Consider the following 16,667-nt stretch of genomic DNA (forward strand, 5'->3'; position numbering starts at 1 on the left):
GACAGAGGAAAAGACGAGCATATGAATCTAACCTCATCTGTGACGGCCTGCAGCTAGAAGCAACCAGATCGGTAAGTGTCAGACCCTTCCCAGCCGCTGGCTGCCCCTTGCTGCTGGGAACCCCCGTGTCACTCGGGATGCTGGGATGGCATTCGAAACGTGTAACCCCAGCCGTACCTTAGCTGTCAGCTGGGAAGGGAGTCGATCAAAATCTGCATTATAGAATATACATTTGTTTCTCATAAAAGCCAGCAGATCTTTTTTAATAGCCAAAGAATGTAATAATAAATCCATATAAATGTATTTATTCAAGAACCTTTCTGAAGATTTTTTTCATTATACAAACAGTAGTTTACCAAAAAAAAAAAAAATAGAAAATGTAGGAATAGTGGAATCTGTACCTTAATTATCCATAATCTTACAGTTCTTCTAAACATTTTTTTGCTCAGATGTATATATTTTTTTCCCTTCCAGAAAGGAAAATTATTATTTCACAATTTTTAAATTTGCTTTTTTCCCTTTATTATATAGTAAATGCATTTCTATATCAATAAATATAATTCTTTTAAATTCTTTTTAATGGCCATGTAACATGACATTGAACAGATATATAATAGTCTTCTAGGTTTAAGAAATTTAAAAAATTGTTATTACAGTAACACTGCAGTGACTAGTGTTTTTATGTTTACTTACTAATTTGGACTGAAAATTAACACGTTTGCTTTTTTTCATCTAAAATATTGGTAATTTTATGAAAGAACTATGCAACATAAAAAGAAATCTGTGTTTTAAAACTGTGAAAATAGTTGGTTTGGTTTTCTGGTTTGTGTTTTCATTCTTCCAATATAGCTTTTGGACGACAAGCTTGTATTTGTAAAAGTACATGCTCCATGGGAAGTGCTATGCACGTATGCTGAGATAATGCACATCAAATTGCCTCTGAAACCCAATGATCTGAAAACCCGGTCCTCAGCCTTCGATAATTTCAATTGGTTTACCAAAGTCCTCCAAGTGGATGAAAGTATCATCAAGCCAGAGCAAGAGTTTTTCACTGCCCCATTTGAGAAGAACCGCATGAATGACTTTTACATTCAAGATAGAGATACATTCTTCAATCCAGCCACCAGAAGCCGCATTGTAAGTCTAAACCCAATTTAGCTGCTGTTGTTGGGTGATTTAGAACCTGCTGTTGGATGATTAGTGGTTTAGTTTGGCTGGTTTGGTTTGGTTTCTAAAAGCTGCCCCAAAAAAAAGAAAGAAAAGAAAAGAAATACGCCTACAGATTCCTGTTAGGATAGTAAACAGTGATTGGTTAGTTACACTGTATAAAACGCCCACTCTATTTTGGAATCTTTTTAGGTTCACTTCATTCTTTCTCGGATCAAGTATCAAGTAAGGGACAACGTTAAAAAGTTTGGGATTAACAAACTCGTAAGCTCTGGGATCTACAAGGCAGCTTTCCCTCTCCATGATGTAAGTCAAACAGCAAAAATGAAATAAAATATCTAATGTGTACTCCAGTGTTAGTAGGGAAGGGCTAACTTCTTGACCTTGTTTCTTCCTTGGTAAAATGAAGACAACGTATTGCAAGACTACAAGCTCATTTAGGGCAGGAACCATGTTGTATTGTTTAATGCTGAATCCCAGGCACAGGGAAGCCCCTCAGTTTAAATGAGTGAATGAATGAGGCAATGAATGAATGAATGAACAAAGAAAGGAATGAACAGTAGCTTACCCATAGTTAATGTGTGGAGTGTGTAGATTAGCAGTTAAGAGCATACACTCAGGCTGAACTACCTGCTGTGCCACGTCCTAGCTGGATGATCTTGTGAAAGTCATTTAGCCTCTCTGTTCGTCAATTTCCTCAACAATAAAATGGGGGTAATAATGGTACCTACCTCGTAGAGTTGTTATGAGTAGCGGTCCCCAACCTTTTTGGCACCAGGGACCGGTTTCATGGAAGACAATATTTACACGCATGGGGGGGCGGGGATGGTTTAGGGATGATTCAAGGGCATTACATTGACTGTGCACTTTATTTCTATTATTATTACATTGTGATACATAATAAAATAGTTATACAACTCACCATAATGCAGAATCAGTGGGAGCCCTGAGCTTGTTTTCACTTGCCACTCACTAATAGGGTTTTGTGAGTCTGCAAGCAATTGATTTATTATGGTCTCTGTGCAGTCAAACCTCTCTGCTAATGATAATCTGTATTTGCAGCCGCTCCCCAGCGCTAGTATCTCCGCCTCAGCTCCACCTTAGATCATCAGGCATTAGATTCTCGTAAGGAGCGCGCAACCTAGATCCCTCGCATGCGCAGTTCACGGTAGGGTTCGAGCTCCTATGAGAATCTAATGCCACCGCTGATCTGACAAGAGGTGGAGCTCAGGCGGTAATGCGAGCGATGGGGAGTGGCTGTAAATACAGATGAAGCTTGGCTCGCTCACCTGCCAGCCATTCACCTCCTGCTGTGCGGCCAGGTTCCTAACAGGCCATGGACTGATACCAGTCCGTGGCTCAGGGGTTGGATACCCCTGGTTATGAGGGTCAATTAATCCATGTCAATGTTAGAACAGTTCCTGGCATATAATAAGTACTATTTATCTGTCAGCTATTTTCATAATTACTGACAGATATTATTATCAACCAGAAAAGTATTGGTTCTTTGTAAGAAAAATACATGTTAGACCATTTCATTTGTCATTTTCTGTAATACAGGCTTTTTCCCCACTGAAATACCATTTTGAAACTGTGCCCTGGAATATCACAGGGCTTTTAAACAAGCGTCTTGTCAGGGTTCTTGTCACGATGGCGATACAGCAGAGTGTTGACATTTTTTAAGGACTATGTACTGAGATGACAGCAACTCCTCAAATTCAGGAGCACTTCTCTAGCTGGTAACATCACTCATGAAATGAAAATTTTAAAATGTGACTGCTTTAGACCCTTAATGATTCCATAAATGCAAGGATATTATATCTAAGCTTTTAAAATAAATTCTGTCATTGAAATAAAATACTATATTATATTGCACTGTTACTCTGTTACATTCGCTGTCAATTTATCTGAATCTCTAAGACCAAAAAAGCAAAGACTGAGACTGATAATTGCTACTGTGTAATTCATGTATTTGTAGATAAAGACAATATTGAAATGTACTGTATAAGATAATAAAACTAGGACAATAAATAGCTTCTTCATACACATGCATAAATAGAGAACAGGGAGCTGGGTGGAGAAGCAGAAGCTGAGCTTCCTGGCTAAGACACCCAACACAGCAGTCCAGCCCTACAGTCCATATGCTTTATATTTGTGCCCGAGCAAAATTAACAATGAGAGCATGCATGAACTTTGGGGACACTTGCAAATAGCCATCATGATTATTAATATGGGATGCCAAGGTTCTGTAATATTCAGTTGACATCTACCCCAGTTCTTTTCCCCTAAAGCCTCTTGTAACTGCACTAGTCCCATGTCCAGGCTAAGGAATGATCTTGTGTGGTGTTTGGAAAGGAAGTAAGAGGAGGTCAGGACCCATGTTAAGGCTTTAATACTAATACTTTTCTGGTTGATAATAACATCTGTCAGTAATTATGAAAATAGCTGACAGATATATAGTACTTATTATATGCCAGGGAGTATTGTAACATTGACATGGATTAATTGATCCTAACAGCTCTATGAGGTGGCTGTTATTATGATCCCCATTTTATTGATGAGGAAATTGATGAATGGAAAGGCTAAATTACTCTCACAAGGTCATCCAACTAGAAAGTGGTGGAGCAGGTGTTTCTGGTTCTAGTACAGGTGGAAGGAAAGTGAGTCAGGTTGAATTTAAGCAGAAGCAGGAAGTTTGGTTTCTTGAACAAGCTAAATGTATAACATCATGTCAGGCTTTTTTGTTGTTTATATTCTATGTGTGGTCACAGAATAACTGCTGAATTGCGGGGCAAAAAGCCTGGGTTTTAGAATTGACCCTGCCACTAACCAGCCAAGGCCCTGGTTTCCCCAGGTGTCCAAGAAGGGGCTGGACTCTCAGGTCTTCCTCCAGTGTAGCAGTTTGGGCCCTTAAGCAGCCCAGTTTTTCACTGTTTAGGACTGGCCCATTTACAGGACATTAAGCATCTTCAAGGCTCTCACCAAATACCGGTGGTGGTCCCCGGAATTCTAACAACCAAGCATTCCTTTCCACCCACATTTGCAAATGGTCCTCCAGGGGTAAGTATCACCCCTGGTTGAGAATTACTAAAAATTACATGGTATTTTCATCCCTTCCAGCAAATAAAGACCCCTTATTTACAAATGACTGTGAAGTGTTAGTACCACATTTAATCAACAGAACACCTGAACACGTGGTGATTGTGATGCTCATTTGTTTGCTTCTGCTTCCCAGTGCAACTTCAGCAGTCCGTCAGAGGACCTCAGCTGCCCCAATGAACGCTACCTTCTGTACAGGGAATGGGCTCATCCTCGAAGCATGTACAAAAAGCAGCCCTTGGATCTTATCAGGTGAGTTGTAGCGAGCACTCCAATGAGAAGGGCTCAGGGTTCCCCTCGTGGCTTCTAAATGTGGCAGTCGTCCAAGAGTACTGCTAACCAGTGGAGTTCACCTGCAGCCCTGAGCTTCATTGCCCAGAGTTTTTATTGAGGCTTCATTACCTAGGCATGATTGATTGAGTCATTGCCCACATGGCTCAGTCTCCAGCCCCTTCTTCTCCTGTTGGTCCTGCAGTATCACATGGCTCCAATCACATGGTTGGTCTTTCTGGCATGGCCAGTCTCCATCCTGAGTCATCTCATTGGCACAGACCATCTAGGGTCCACCATGAATAACAAAGTCATTCCTATCTTGGGAAATTCCAAGGCATTTGAGGTTACCTCTGAGGAACTGGGACCAAATACCCACCAAATTCTTCATTAAACAGGAGTAAATATTAGATTTAGCTTAAATTGTATGATAAGAGATACCAATTTTCACTGCTTTCCTGTATCTGCTGTTAGGTACCATTTCCGTCAGCATATGAATTTAATGTCTAGTTCAGCATGTGTGTTCTGAAAGCACCAATGTTGGCTACTTTCCAGAAGCTTATGTTGTTTGGGCAAGGCTACTGGAGAGAGAGAGATCAAGAACAACTAAACAAAAATAAGCAGATAAGTGAACAAAATTTCTGATTGAAATGAAGAAAATAACACAGTGATAAGATGGGGAGGGGTGGAGTGAAGTGAATCTAGAAAGTTATCTTTGAGTAGGTGGCATGTGAGCTGAGATTTGTCTACTGAAAAGGAGCCAGTACTTTGAGGATCTGGAAAAAGTCATTCTAGGAAGAGAGGCAGCTGGTACAGTGGCCCCGAGGCACAAAAACACTTGGCAAGTTTGAGGAAATTGTGAAAACCATTGCTAAGGAGAAAGGGAAAGATGAGGCACAAGGTTAGAAGGGTATCAGGAACATGTAAAGGAGTGTAGACAAGTGCAGTGAGAAGCTGTTGTAATATTTTAAGCATTCAAGTAATTTTATCTCGCTTACATTTTGCAAAGATAGTGTAGAGGTTGGGTTACAGGGGGCACAGGAAGCAGGGCGAGCCGGTAGGAGGCTAGTAGCATGAGCCAGATGAGAGATCGTGGGAGCAGGTGTAGAAGCGTTTGGGGATTCAGGTTGACAGGACATGGTTATGGGTTGGGTGTGGAGGGTGAGGAGAAGAGGAGGGTCAAGGTAGCCCCTGGTGGCCCTGGAGCCAGGTGCCTGTTCTTTCTATGAAATCTCAGTGCCCGTCCACCTGAACTTGGGGAAAGCCTCTTAACCTTAAAAGTGAGAGTTTTAAAACATTGAAGAATTTTCGTTTTGTTTTACATTTTATTAAGGGAAATTTCAAACATATACAAAAGCAGAGAGAATAGTACAGCAAGTCTGCCTACTATGTCTGTCACCCAGCTCCAAACATTATAAACTCCTAGTCACTGTTATTTCTTGTTTATCTCTACCTCCTACTGGGTCATTTTGAAGAAGATTCCAAATAGTGTAACATTTCGTTAGTAAAATGACAAGGTCTCTTAAATACAACCAGAGTACTCCTTTTGTTTAAAGTCATGAAATAATCAGTATTCATGTTTTCCTGATTATCACAAAAATATGTGTTTTTTTTAACAGTTTTCTGGTTGTAATCAGGATCCAAACAAGGTCCAGACGTTGCAACTAATATATCTCTCAAGTGGCTTCTAATCTATAATTTTCCTGTTTCCTTTTTGTTTTCTTTGCAGTTGTTGAGGGGCTTCTCTATTCTCTATTTGGCTGATTTCATTCTCCCCTGTGGTGTTAGACTTGTTTCTCTGTCCTATGTATTTGCTTTAGTTAAGTCATTTGATCCTCATCTAAAAGTTTGATCTGATTGAGGTTCGACTTTGTGCAAGAATACTTGTGTGGGTTTTGTACTTCTGTCAAAAGGTACATAGTGTCCATTTGTCTCTCTCGTGACGATAGCAGCCATTAATGAACATTGCGTATTTCATTTGGTCATACTCTAATTTCTTCCTTCATTTATTAGCTGGATCGGAATTATGAAGAGGCACTGTGTCTCATTAACTCGAGTTATCCTGTAGAATAAAATTTTGAAAGAGGATGTTTGTACACATGTCAGTATTTGAAGTTGATATTTATATGAGGGTTCCCTTCCATTATTTTCGTTTTATGTTAAACCTATAGCATGTGATGGCAGGGTGTTAGGTTTGATGGCTTTTTAATCATTCTTTATGGGTTTTTGTTTGGGAGCAGGGATTCTGTAAAGAAAACAATATCCCCATGATTTTAAGTATCTTTTGCTAAAATACATTTAACTATTCCCTGTCCCTGGTCCACATGTTCCCTTTGTTGCTTCCCATTAGTAACCCCTTGAGCGCTCAGGCTGTTAAACCTTCATCGCTGGTTCCCAGGGGTTAGCAGAGGGAAAATGGACTCTTTCCCAAACAGCAAACCAAACAAACCAGAAAGAACAACCTGGAGGAAACAGACTTTGCCCCGGAAAAAAAAAGCAGAGTTTCCCTCAGCACTCTCTCTGAGTGCTAAGATGTGGTATCCACAGTACAAGGACAGGATTCTATTTTAAAAAAGAGAAAGAAAGAAAGGATTATTCTGAGAATAAAATGCAGCTCTTAGGAATTAAAAATGAACAGAACAGAAAAAAACCCAACAGCCGTGTTAAAAAATGAAGTTGAAGTAATTGTGCAGAACGTAGAGCAAAAATATAAAGGAACAGCGGGAAAATGGGGGAAAAGAGAAAAATTTAAAAATCAGTCCAGGATGTGCAATGGACAAATAATAGGAATGCTAAAAATAAGGACAGACAAAATGTAAGGAGGAAATCAGATAAATATTTCATGACAAGTACCTGTAGAACTGTATTGAAGAACTGAGCGCCCTGAGTCTCTGGATGGACAGAGTAGTCAGAGCCCAGCCTGGAGAATGAACAGGGAGCCATCAAGCCACTGCAGCGTGACCTCTCAAAATACTGCAGACAGACAGAAGATCCTACGAGCCTCCAGAAAGAAAAACAGGTTTCATATGAAGGAGCAGGACTCATAATAGCACTGAATTTCTCAACAACAACACTGCCACCTACAAGAAAAGAGAGCAAGAATTTCATATTTCTGAGGAAGGTGCTTTTTTTAACTCATGGTCCGAATGCAGTTATGGCCAAACTGTTGATTAGGTGTGAGGAATTTTCACAATTTAAACGTGCAAAGTAATGGAGGAGGTACTCCACCAAGAAAAAGACGTGGATTCAGTAAATGGGGATTCCCAACCCGAGAGAGGGACAGGGCGATCCCAGGTGACAGCTCTGTGGCAGGACTAGCAAGTCATTAATCCAGGTGGCAGGACCTCTGAAGAGATTGAGTCAAGGACATGAAATTGATAGGCTACCTCGTGTGTTAGAAAGTAGTGAGAAAGTTACACATTAAGGAAAGTCTGGGGTTGAATCGTTGATAAGTACACAGAAAACTAAGCAATGAACCAGCAAGACAATTATTAATTCCAGAGAAAACAAAATATTGGGCAGGAGAGAAAAAGTAAGCATAGCAGATGACTTGATGCAGCTGTGAGCAGTCTTTACAGAGTCTTACTATTTATAAAGCAAGGATATTGCTCTAATCAAAATTATATCGTAACTATGTCGAGAGGATGGAGGAGTGGAGGTGTGGGTGTGTAGATGAGACGGGGATTGAAAGAGAGCTTAGGGCTTCCCTGGTGGCGCAGTGGTTGAGAGTCCGCCTGCCGATGCAGGGGACACGGGTTCGTGCCCCGGTCTGGGAAGATCTCACATGCCGCGGAGCGGCTGGGCCCGTGAGCCATGGCCGCTGAGCCTGCGTGCCCGCAATGGGAGAGGCCACAACAGTGAGAGGCCCGCATACCGCAAAAAAAAAAAAAAAAAAAGAGAGAGCTTAATCCTCATCTTCCAAAGTAGAGCATCAGTAGGTGATACATGTAACTGAAAAGTCAATAAACTGCACTGCAGGTATATTATTTAGAGAGACGGAGGTAAATATTCCAGGAATCAGCTGTAAGAGTCGAAAGTGCTTGCTTCTGACCGGGACATGGGAGAAGTTGTTGGGGACTGCTTCTTTGTATAATCAGTGTTCTATCAATAGAAGTGTTTGACTCTTTAATGAATGTATAGGTATAACTTTGATTAAAAAAATCAAAGCTGAAGTTTTAGAAATTGGTGTTAAGAACTGGGATGTTTGGGGCAGAGAGAGATAATAATCAGAGAATATCCCATTTGAAGGGCTTCTCATTTTCCCCAGCCTTTCAGCAAGAACCAGGAGGCAGGCTTTCTGTTTAAGATTTTAAAAGTTCTTTCTGACCTTCTTGCCTGCAGTGTGACGGGGGTACCTTCGGAAGTAATGAGCCCCTGTCACTGTAAATACCCAAGCAAAGACTGCCTGACCAGCTCTCCAAATGTAGCAGGATATTTTTACTATTGGGTAGTTGGAGCAGGCGACTCCCAACATGATTTCCAGTTTTAAATGTGGTATTTCCAGGGCACATGATTGATAAGAACATATTCAGAAAGCCTGACAGCAAAGAGCCCAAGACATGTCAAACCCACTGCCAGGGTTTTCTCTCCCAGACACCATCCCGAGCCTGCCATTTACCTGTCATCCGTGAGCCGGACCACAAAGCCCCAGTAGCATGAGAACGGACACACTGTGTTCCTCCTGCCTCCTGGTTCCACATCGGCCTCAGCGCCTCGTTTTCCCCCATGGATGTGACCCACACCGCGGCCTGTGACCAGGGAGCTCTTCTCTCAGCTGCCCTGTGAGGGATGGTCCAACCCAGGGATGTTCCTGTGTGACGTCTTCTAGGACTCCAGGCTGTTTCTCAGGGCTGAGTCCCCGCCAGGCTAAGCCTGCAGAGCTCAGCCCAGCTCCAAACTGAGCCAGAAGCCTCATAGAGGCCCCAGAGCCAAGTAAACCTACAGGTTTTACCAACCACTGCTGAGCCAGAAGTGAAAAGTGCGTTGAGGAAAAGTATCAGCAAGAGTCGCCTCAACGAGTGTCTCGTTGCTTTCTCCTCACCCCTAAGCCCTTTGTCTCCGCCTGTGTGTACTTGTCTCCCTCTCAGGAACAATCTGGCCCTGCTTCATGCCCTGCCTCCTTTCTTATCTCGCCCACCCGGCCTCTTCCATTTACCCCGGATTAATTTAAAAACATTGAAGAGTCTCTAAAACTTAGGAAAAATAGAAGTGCTACATACAGAGAATACAGGGCAGTAGATTCCTCAGTCGCATCCGTCCTGCCCTCTCCCATTCTCATGAGTTTTATAAGTATTTTGGTCAGAGAGCCATTCCACTCCTAGTTCATTGTTATCAGCATTTTCTTATTATTTGTGATTTACATTACATTTGCTCCGAGGAAGTTCCCGAGATAAAGCAAAAACAGGTAACTGAGCAAATTGTTCGTGTTCGTTTGTTTCATGCATGTTAAGAACAATCTGGGGGAATTGATCAAATCTGCCAGTCTTGACAAAGAGTGATGATAATATTCTCTATCTGCTCCATATTCAGCATTTTCCCCTCCTTTGCTGTATTCTAATTTACTTCTCTTCAGCAGGTTAATCCGTGATCAGTACTTCCATGATATGTAAAACACTTCTTGTTTCACAGTAGAATTTGGGGCCTGCTATGAAAATGGATATGTTTTTAAGGGTGAATTGAGTCAGAGGTTTAATTCTAAAGCCCCCTTTATTTAGGATCAGAAATTAGTATTAGGATAAAGCTGCAGAGTGTTCATATGTCTCTTCTGAAAATAACTTCTGTCTTTCTTCAGGAAATACTATGGAGAGAAGATTGGAATCTATTTTGCCTGGCTGGGCTATTACACTCAGATGCTTCTCCTGGCAGCAGTTGTGGGAGTGGCTTGCTTTCTCTACGGATATTTTAATCAGAATAACTGTACATGGAGGTAACCTCTCTCTATTCCTTGTTACCGTGCTGAAAAGTCGATTAGACATAAAATTATTTTCAGGGACTTAGACTGTTTTAGTAAAAGAAGACTCATCCCAGAACACTTACGGCTTTAGATGATACATCCCTTTTGTCCTGAGCATAATAACTAAGTGAAATGGAAGAAAATTTTTCTTAGATAACGCAGCCCAGCCTCTGACAGGAATATTACCGTTAGGAAACACGCCAGTATTTTAAGACAATACTTTGTTTGAAAAAGAAATGAGGTCAGGAGGGAGGATCAACTTTGAACTTCTGGCTCCCAGAGGAATGCTTCACTCAGCCCCACAGATGTGGGCCAGGAGCAGCTCTGATTGCTTCAGGGTTTCAATGGCAAAACTGGTAAAATTGGTGTTTTTATGTTTTTAGAAATGACTTCTTAACATATATTAAGGAATACATGTTTGAAAACTCAAGTAAATGATACTTTCTTTTGTTTGTTTTACTTTAAAAAAAAAAAAGAAGAAAGCCCTAACAGTGTTAGGGGGAAAAAAGTAGTAAAGAATGAGTTTGTGCTTGATGTTGAAATTAAAATACCAGCTGCGCTGTCTAGAGGGAAATACATGGATGCCAGAACACTGAATTTCACCATCACTGTTCTGAAATGTATTATTAATCCTTTGCTTTTGGTGATCTCAACCTCCAGAAGGGATGCAACACTGAACCAGGCATTCTCTCTTGTTCATCTGGCCTCTGTCCAGGTGTGACAGCCAGATCAAAATTTCTGGGCAACAGTGACAAACCGATGACCACATTTTTCTAGCCCAGGGCATATGAGCCTGGCTCTGGAGGCAGGAAGCTTACATGGAAGCTCTGATGTATAGGCATAATTATCCATTCTGTTAACAGAGGATTCTGAGTGTTTGTGCCCGTTATGGTTCTTAGCTAGAAAGCTGCAGGTGGTCTTGGAAGTACTCTCCTCTCTTCACTGGAAAAGAGTTTAGGGCCAAAGGCTGAATGTTGATATCTTTTGCCTAAATTTGTCCTTGGCTTCTCCATTGTTCCGCATATTGTTCCAGCCACAAAAAGGTATCTCAAAAATACACTTTCAAAGTGAAAAAGTAGCATTTTTGTACGGTTCTTGCATGGTGGTGGCTCTCATTATAATTTATTTTATAAAATCACCATAACAGGCACAGCACATGTTTCCTACTCTTTCACACAAATTAATTTACAGAAAAGGGTGTGGAGGGGGGGATAGAGTCTTGAGGATATACTCCCTGTGCTCAAAACTATTGCGACTTTATTTACTTAATTTTTAAATAGTTTTAAAATACTTAAAATATATGTATTTACAGTTAATTTTATTACATACTCAGAGTCACAAGAATAGAAAATGTATTCAAGATGTAAGGAGTAATGATTCATTACCCAGTTTAAGAAAAAGAACATAACTGTTACCTGTGAAGTGCTTTGCTCAATTGCATCCCCTTACTTTGGAAATGACAACTATGCTAAATTTTATTTTTCTCATTCCTTAGCATACACTGTATATTCTTTTTCACATGTACTTGTACCCCTACAAAATATAATTTATTTTGTGTGCTTTTGAAAATATCTATGGATAGGCAGAGGATACTGTAGGTATTTCCTCTTCTATAAAAGGCCTGTTTAAAGCTTATGCACACTTTAAAATAACAGCTTTATTGAGATATAATTCATATACCATAAAATGCTCCCTTTGAAAGAGTACAATTAGTGGTTTTAACTACATTCACAGAGTTTTACAACCCTCACCACTATCTAATTTTAGAACATTTTCATCACCCCACAAGGAACCTTTAGTACCTTTAGTAGTCACTCCCTAACCTCCCTTCCCCTTAGCCCCTGGCAGCTACTAATCTACTTTCTGTCTCTACGTATTTGCCTATTCTGGACATTTCCTAAAGGGAACCGTATAGTATGTGCAGCATGTGGTGTTTTGCGATTGTCATCTTTCACTTAGCATAATGTTTTCACGGTGCATCCATGGTATAGCATGGACCAGTACTCCATTCCGTTTTGTGGTCAAATAATATGCCATTATATGGATACACAACAACATTGTTTATCCATCCATCAGTCGACATTTGGGTTGTTTCCACTTTTTAGCTATGGTGGATAATTCTGCTGTGATCATTCATGTACAAGTTTTTGTGTGGACATATGTTTTCAATTCTCTTGAGAATATATCAAAAAATGGAATTGCTGGGATGTATGGTAACTGTAGATTTAACATTTTGAGGAACTGCCAAGTATCTTTTTAAAAGTGACTGTACCATTTTACATTCCCAGTAGCTATGTATGAGGATTCCGATTTCTCTACATCCTCATCAACACTTGTTATTGCTGGGTTATAAATAAATAAACAAATAAATATTAGCCATCCTAGTTGGTATGAAGTGGTAGGTCATTATGGCTTTGATTTGTATTTCCCTAATGCCCACTGATGTTGAGGGTCTTTTCATGTGCTTACTTTGTCATTTGTATATCTTCTTTGGAGAAACATCTGTTCAAATTCTTTGCCCATTTTAATTGTGTCATTTGTATTGTCTAGTTTTAAGTGTTCTTCATATATTTTGGATAAAAGCCCCTTATCAAATATTTATATTGCAAATATTTTCTCCCCTTCTGTGAATTGTCTTTTCACTTTCTTGATGGTGTCCTTTGAAACACAAAAGTTTTTAATTTTAATGAAGTGCAGTTTACCTGATTTTTTACTTTTGTTGTTTGTGCTATTGGTGTCATGTCTTAGAAAGCATTTGTAATCCACAGTCATGAAGACTTTCTCAATGTTTATCTTCTAAAAGTTTTATAGTTTTAGGTCTATGAGTTCATTTTTGTAAATGGTATAAGGTAAAGGTTCAACTTTCTTTCTTGCCAGGTATATATTCAGGTGTCCCAGCACCATTTTGTAAAGATTATTTTCTCCCCATTGGATTATCTTGGCACCCTTGTCAAAAAATATTTGGCCATAAATATAAGAGTTTGTTATGGACTATCAATTCGTTTCTATCAATCGATATGTCTGTCCTTTATGCAAGTACCAGATTATATTGATTGCTATAGTTTTTTAGTAAGTTTTGAAATTGGAAACTTTGTTTTTCGAGATTGTTTTGATTATTCTGGGTACCTTGCATTTCCATGTTAATTTTAGGATCAGCTTGTTCATTTCTACAAAAAAGCCAGAATTGCATTGAATCTGTAGGTCACTTTAAGGACTACTGCCATTTTAACAATATTAAGGCTTCTTATCCATAAACACAGAATAGCTTTCCATTTATTTAGGTCATCTTTAATTTCTATCAATATTTTATAGTTTTCAGTATACACGTTTCACACTTCTTTTCTCAAATTTATTCTAAGTATTTTATTATTTTTGATGCTATTGTAAATGAAATTGTTTCCTTCATTTTATTTTTAGATTATTCATTCATGTTGTATAGAAATACAATTACTTTTTATATACTGATTTGTGTATTATAACCTTGATGGACTGGCTTCTTAATTCTAACAGTTTTTGGTGGGTTCCTTAGGATTTTAATATACTATATCATATCATCTGGAATAGAAATAGTTTTACTTATTTCTTTCTAATCTAGAGGTTTTTAATTTATTTTCCTTGTCTAGTTGCCCTGACTAGAACCTCTAGTACAGTGTTGATCTTGGGAGGAAAGTATTCAGTCTTTCACCATTAACGATGATCTTTGCTGTGGTTTTTTCGTAGATGTTCTTTATCAAGTTGAGGACATTCTCTTCTCTTCCTAGTTTTTAATCCATTATTCTGTTAATATGGCATATTACATGAATTGATTTTTGTACGGTTGAATGGTCCTTGCATTCCTGGATACATCCCACTTGATTTGATTTGATTTACTGGATTTAATTTGTTAATATTTTGTTGAAGATTTTTTCATTTATATTCATAAGAGATAGTAGTCTATAGTTTTCTTGTGATGCCTTTGTCTGGTTTCAGTATCGGTGTAATACTGCTTTCATAGAATGAATTGGGAAATGTTTCTACCTCTTTATTTTTAGGAGAGTTCATGAAGCATTGGCATCAATTTTTCTTTCAATGGCTGATAGAATTCACCAGTGAAGCCACATGGGCTTAGGCATTTCTTTGATTACTAATTCAGTCTCTTAACTCACTGTAGGTCTATTCAGGTTTTCTATTTCTTCTTGAGTCAACTTCAGTCATTTATGTTTTTCTAGGAATTTATCTGTTTCATCTAGATTATTCCATTTGTTGGCATATAATTATTGACATTATTCCCTTATATTCCTTCTTTATTTCCGTAAGGTCAACAGTAATGTTCCTCCTTTCATTTCTAAGTTTAGTAATTTTCATCTTCTCTCTTTCTTTTCTTGGCTAGTCTAGCTAAAAACTTGTCAATTCTATTGATCTTTTCAAAGAACCAACTGTTGATTTTTCTCTGTTGCATATCTATTCTCCATTCCATTTATTTCTGCCTTTTGTCTTTTGATTGGAATATTTAATTCCCTTACATTAATGTAATTTCTGATAAGCTTGGAATTACATCCATTTTTCTATTTGTTTTCTATTCCATTGTTCTATTTATTTTCTCTATGTCTTATGTCTTTTTTTTCATTCCTCCATTACTACATTTTTTGTATAAAATATTTTCTAGTATACCATTTTAATTCTATTTTAATTTGTTGTTTCTTATTTTTTTGTTTGTTTGTTTGGTATTTGCCTAAGTGGTTGCCCTGGAGATTATAATTAACATCTTGTTTTAAAGCAATCTAGTTCATATTAATCCCAACTTAATTTCAGTAACATATAAAAACTCTGCTTTGGTATCGGTCTGTCCCCCTCCCCCTTTGTGCTATTATTATCAAACAAATTACATTTTTATACATTTATAAGCCCATCAACACAGTTTCATAAGTATTGTTTTATGCAGTTATCTTTTACATCAGATAGAAGAAAATAATTACATGCAAAAATGTATTTATATTTTCTTCTTTTTCTTTAACCTATGTAGTTACCTCTACCATTGCTCTTTAGTTTTTCAGCTGAGTTTGACTTACTGCCTAGTGTCCTTTCATTTAAGCCTGAAGGACTCTCCTTAGTATTTCTTGTAGAGCAGGTCTGCTAGCAGTGGAATCTTTCAGATAATTCTCCTTCATTATAAAAATCTATTATATAAATATAAATCTTTCAAATAATTTCTCCTTCATGTTTTTTTAAACTTTTTATTTTATATTGGAGTATAGCCAATTAACAATGTTGTGATAGTTTCAGGTGCACAGCAAAGCGACTCAGACTTACATATACATATACATGTATCCATTCTCCCCCAACCTCCCCTCCCATCCAGGCTGCCACATAACGTTGAACAGAGTTCCCTGTGCTATACAGTAGGTCCTTGTTGGTTATCCATTTTAAATATAGCAGTGTGTATATATCGACCCCAAACTCCCTAACTATCCCTTCCCCTCACCCTTCCCCCCAGTAACCATAAGTTCCTTCTCTAGGTCCGTGAGTCTGTTTCTGTTTTGTAAATAAGTTCATTTGTATCATTTCTTTTTAGATTCCATATATAAGGGGTATCATACGACATTTCTCTTTCTCTGAATTACTTAGTATGACAATCTCTAGGTCCATCCATGTTGCTGCAAATCCATTATTTCATTCTTTTTAATGGCTGAGTAATATTCCATTGTGTGTATGCACCCACATCTTCTTCATCCATTCCTCTGTCAATGGACATTTAGGTTGCTTCCATGTCTTGGCTATCGTAAACAGTGCTACAGTGAACACTGGGGTGCATGTATCCTTTTGGACCATGTTTTTCTCTGGATATATGCCCAAAAGACCCCAAATAGCCAAGGCAATCTTGAGAAAGAAAAATGGAGCTGGAGGAATCAGGCTCCCTGGCTTCACACTGTACTACAAAGCTATAGTCATCAAACCACTATGGTACTGGCACAAAAATAGAAATATAGATCAATGGAACAGGATGGAAAGCCCAGAAATAAACCCACACACCTGTGGTCAATTAATCTATGACAAAGGAGGCAAGACTACATAATGGTGGAAAGACAGTCTCTTTAACAAATGGTGCTGGGAAAACTGGACAGCTACATGTTAAAAAAAAAATGAAATTAGATCATTCTTTAACACCATACACAAAAATAAAATGGATTAAAGACCTAAA

General features: G+C 38.7%; 1 protein-coding gene across 3 annotated transcripts in view; it reads left to right on the forward strand.

Moving 5' to 3' along the window:
• Positions 1-16,667, forward strand: part of ANO6 (anoctamin 6) — a 202,198-nt gene that overhangs the window by 127,426 nt on the left and 58,105 nt on the right. For all 3 annotated transcript variants that reach the window (XM_082666609.1, XM_082666610.1, XM_082666611.1), the window contains 5 exons: positions 6-71; positions 850-1,137; positions 1,360-1,473; positions 4,403-4,518; positions 10,328-10,462. In XM_082666609.1, coding sequence (XP_082522735.1) covers positions 6-71; positions 850-1,137; positions 1,360-1,473; positions 4,403-4,518; positions 10,328-10,462 — 719 coding nt within the window. The remainder of the gene's footprint in view (positions 1-5; positions 72-849; positions 1,138-1,359; positions 1,474-4,402; positions 4,519-10,327; positions 10,463-16,667) is intronic.

Source organism: Grampus griseus (genome assembly GCF_964374135.1).
Source record: "Grampus griseus genome assembly, chromosome: 11".
NCBI classification, from domain to species: Eukaryota; Metazoa; Chordata; class Mammalia; order Artiodactyla; family Delphinidae; genus Grampus; species Grampus griseus.